Here is a 2,379-nt window from a genome sequence, read left to right on the forward strand (position 1 = left end):
GAATGAAGTGAGTACAGTAGCTGCTGTCAGTCACTGAATATCCAGAGATTTTACAGGACAGAGTCAAAACCTGACCAGGACTTAAGACCATAGAATCAGTCTGAGTCAGTTCAACACAGTGGACACCTGAGGGAGAAAATATGACCAGAAATGTTAGCGATATGACAACATTATATATAACCATGAATGTTTTTAATATGAAGTATCTCTATTGAAGTTATAAAGACTTACGAGAAGCAGCTGCCAGCAGCAGCAACAACCAGAGAGATGAAGAGATCATGATTTGAGACGAGTGAGAACAAGCTGCTTCTTTTCATCTTAATACTCAAATAACAAGGAGTAGGAGGAGGAATATTTGCATAATTCATTGCATCCAATTACTATCATGATGCTTATGCAATATTTTATGAACAGCAAAATGTGAATGTTGAATTTTTATTAGTTTCTTTATTTTTATTAGTTTGTTTTGTTTTGGTGGAAATTATATTTGTTTATTATTATGCATTTACTTAAATTCATTTCAGGCAGGACCACTTTGGCAAGTTACTTGAGTTTATTGAAACACAATTTATCTTTGGCGGTATGGTTCCTTATGGGGGTTCTTTGCTCCAGAATAAATTGAACATACAAGAGCTTTAACATTAACCCCCCGGAACCATCAGCTTGGAAATACATAACAATTAAGACACTTAGTAATGTCTTTAAAAGCGAACAGTGGTAATCGTGTAGATGTGGCAGTGGGACGTCTATACTGTAGCTTGGTTATGAGGATGAGTGTCTCTAAGTAGTGAGGTCCATGCCAGCCGGGACTTGGAAGCCTTAGTGATCTGAAACAAAAGAAGACGACAACCAGAAGGTGCACAGTAATATGCTTATGCTTATAATGGGGAGGGAGGGAGGGTTGCAAGCAGTTTGAGCATACTTACCGAGCAGTAATGCCACGTATATATGTCCCGTGTCTAATAGGAGAATGGTAGTGATTGGAGCGATTTGACAGCTGACCACGTCAGCTGGTCGCAGCCTATGCCTACGTGGCCTGACTGAACTAACGCTGCACTCGATTAGGCTTGCCTTGAAGTTTGTTTTAGTTTTTTGACCAGCTGAGTTAATGTCTAGAATTTTTGATGAGCTTCAAACTATTTCTGTGCATCTGTATAAGTCAGAATGAGGAAAATCATCAAAAACACTTTTAATTTGTGATATGATGATGGTGTTTTTGTACAGGGAGGCTGTTGGCGTCTGTCACTGTGTTTCTTTGGCACAATAATACACAGCTGTGTCTTCAGCTTGCACATTCTTTCCTTGCAGTGTTATTGTGTTACTGGAAGTGTCTCTGGTGATACTGAACTTGCTTTTCAGGGAATCCTTGTAGTATAAGCCTCCATTACTCCAGATGACTCCAATCCACTCCAGAGCTTTTCCTGCAGGCTGACGAATCCAGGCTGTAACATAGCTTGTAACTGAATAGGAGACTTTACAGTTGATAGTGAGAGTGGCATCAGGACGGACAGTCAGAGACTCAGGCTGAGTGAGTTCATATGAATCAATACCTGTATCAAATCAAATAATACCTGTTAATAAGAGAGCATGATGCTTAAAAACTGTTTACAAGCTTTTTAGCAACAAAATGATGTATCACAGAAAGTAGACTAAACTTACAGGATATCACTGCCAGAAGCAGCACTAAAGATGAAGAGATCATGGTTTGTTTCACAGCACAGTTTGAATGAACTGAAGCGATTCTTCACTCCCTCTAGTGATCAGATGAATGTGTAAACTGACTCATACCTGCTGTTTAAATATGCAACAGGAGATTTACATAAACAGAGCTACTGATCAAATCTACATGCTACAAAAATATTCATGTTTGGGTTAATATAATTTATTGCTCTCATTAGAGACTTTATGACATGTTTTAGATTTTTTTTCTCTCATGGACTTGAATAGATTTTACAACATTTTCTTCTCCATCTTTTATCATTCATTTTGAGTCCTTTGAGAACTTGTGCACTGACAAATGCTGAAAAAAATCTCTTGAAATATGGTAAGATTCATATGCACTTTTATATTCATATGTATGAGGATTTTTTAATTTTTTTTACTTTTTATTCAAGATGTTTTAGAGAAGAACTGCTTGTGGTTATCACTGTGTTCACTCTTGTGCATCATAAGACACTGTTGTGTCCTTCATCGTCATATTCTGTCCTTATAGAGTTGTTTTGCTCCTGTAATAGTCTCTGGCAACTTAAAAGTCAGATTTTTAGTTTGTCACATCTACACATTAAAAGATACACATTGTGTTAAAGGAATCAGATATGCCTTTGTGCTGTTTAATGTTTGAGCTTTTATAGTGAACTTCACTGCATACTGTACCATCTC

The 2,379-nt window shown here is 37.3% G+C and overlaps 1 pseudogene and 1 gene segment (V, D, J or C); both read right to left on the reverse strand.

The window, feature by feature from the left end:
* LOC107576024 (Ig heavy chain V-III region BUT-like) overlaps positions 1-280 on the reverse strand; it is a 475-nt pseudogene extending 195 nt beyond the window's left edge.
* A 962-nt stretch (positions 281-1,242) lies between these two features.
* LOC107576025 (Ig heavy chain V region 5A-like) lies at positions 1,243-1,766 on the reverse strand. The segment is given in 2 exon segments: positions 1,243-1,550; positions 1,660-1,766. Coding segments are annotated over 2 exon segments (351 nt in total).
* Positions 1,767-2,379: the final 613 nt, after the last annotated feature.

The sequence above is a fragment of the Sinocyclocheilus grahami genome, unplaced genomic scaffold (assembly GCF_001515645.1).
Source record: "Sinocyclocheilus grahami isolate Dianchi unplaced genomic scaffold, SAMN03320097.WGS_v1.1 scaffold3125.1, whole genome shotgun sequence".
NCBI lineage: Eukaryota > Metazoa > Chordata > Actinopteri > Cypriniformes > Cyprinidae > Sinocyclocheilus > Sinocyclocheilus grahami.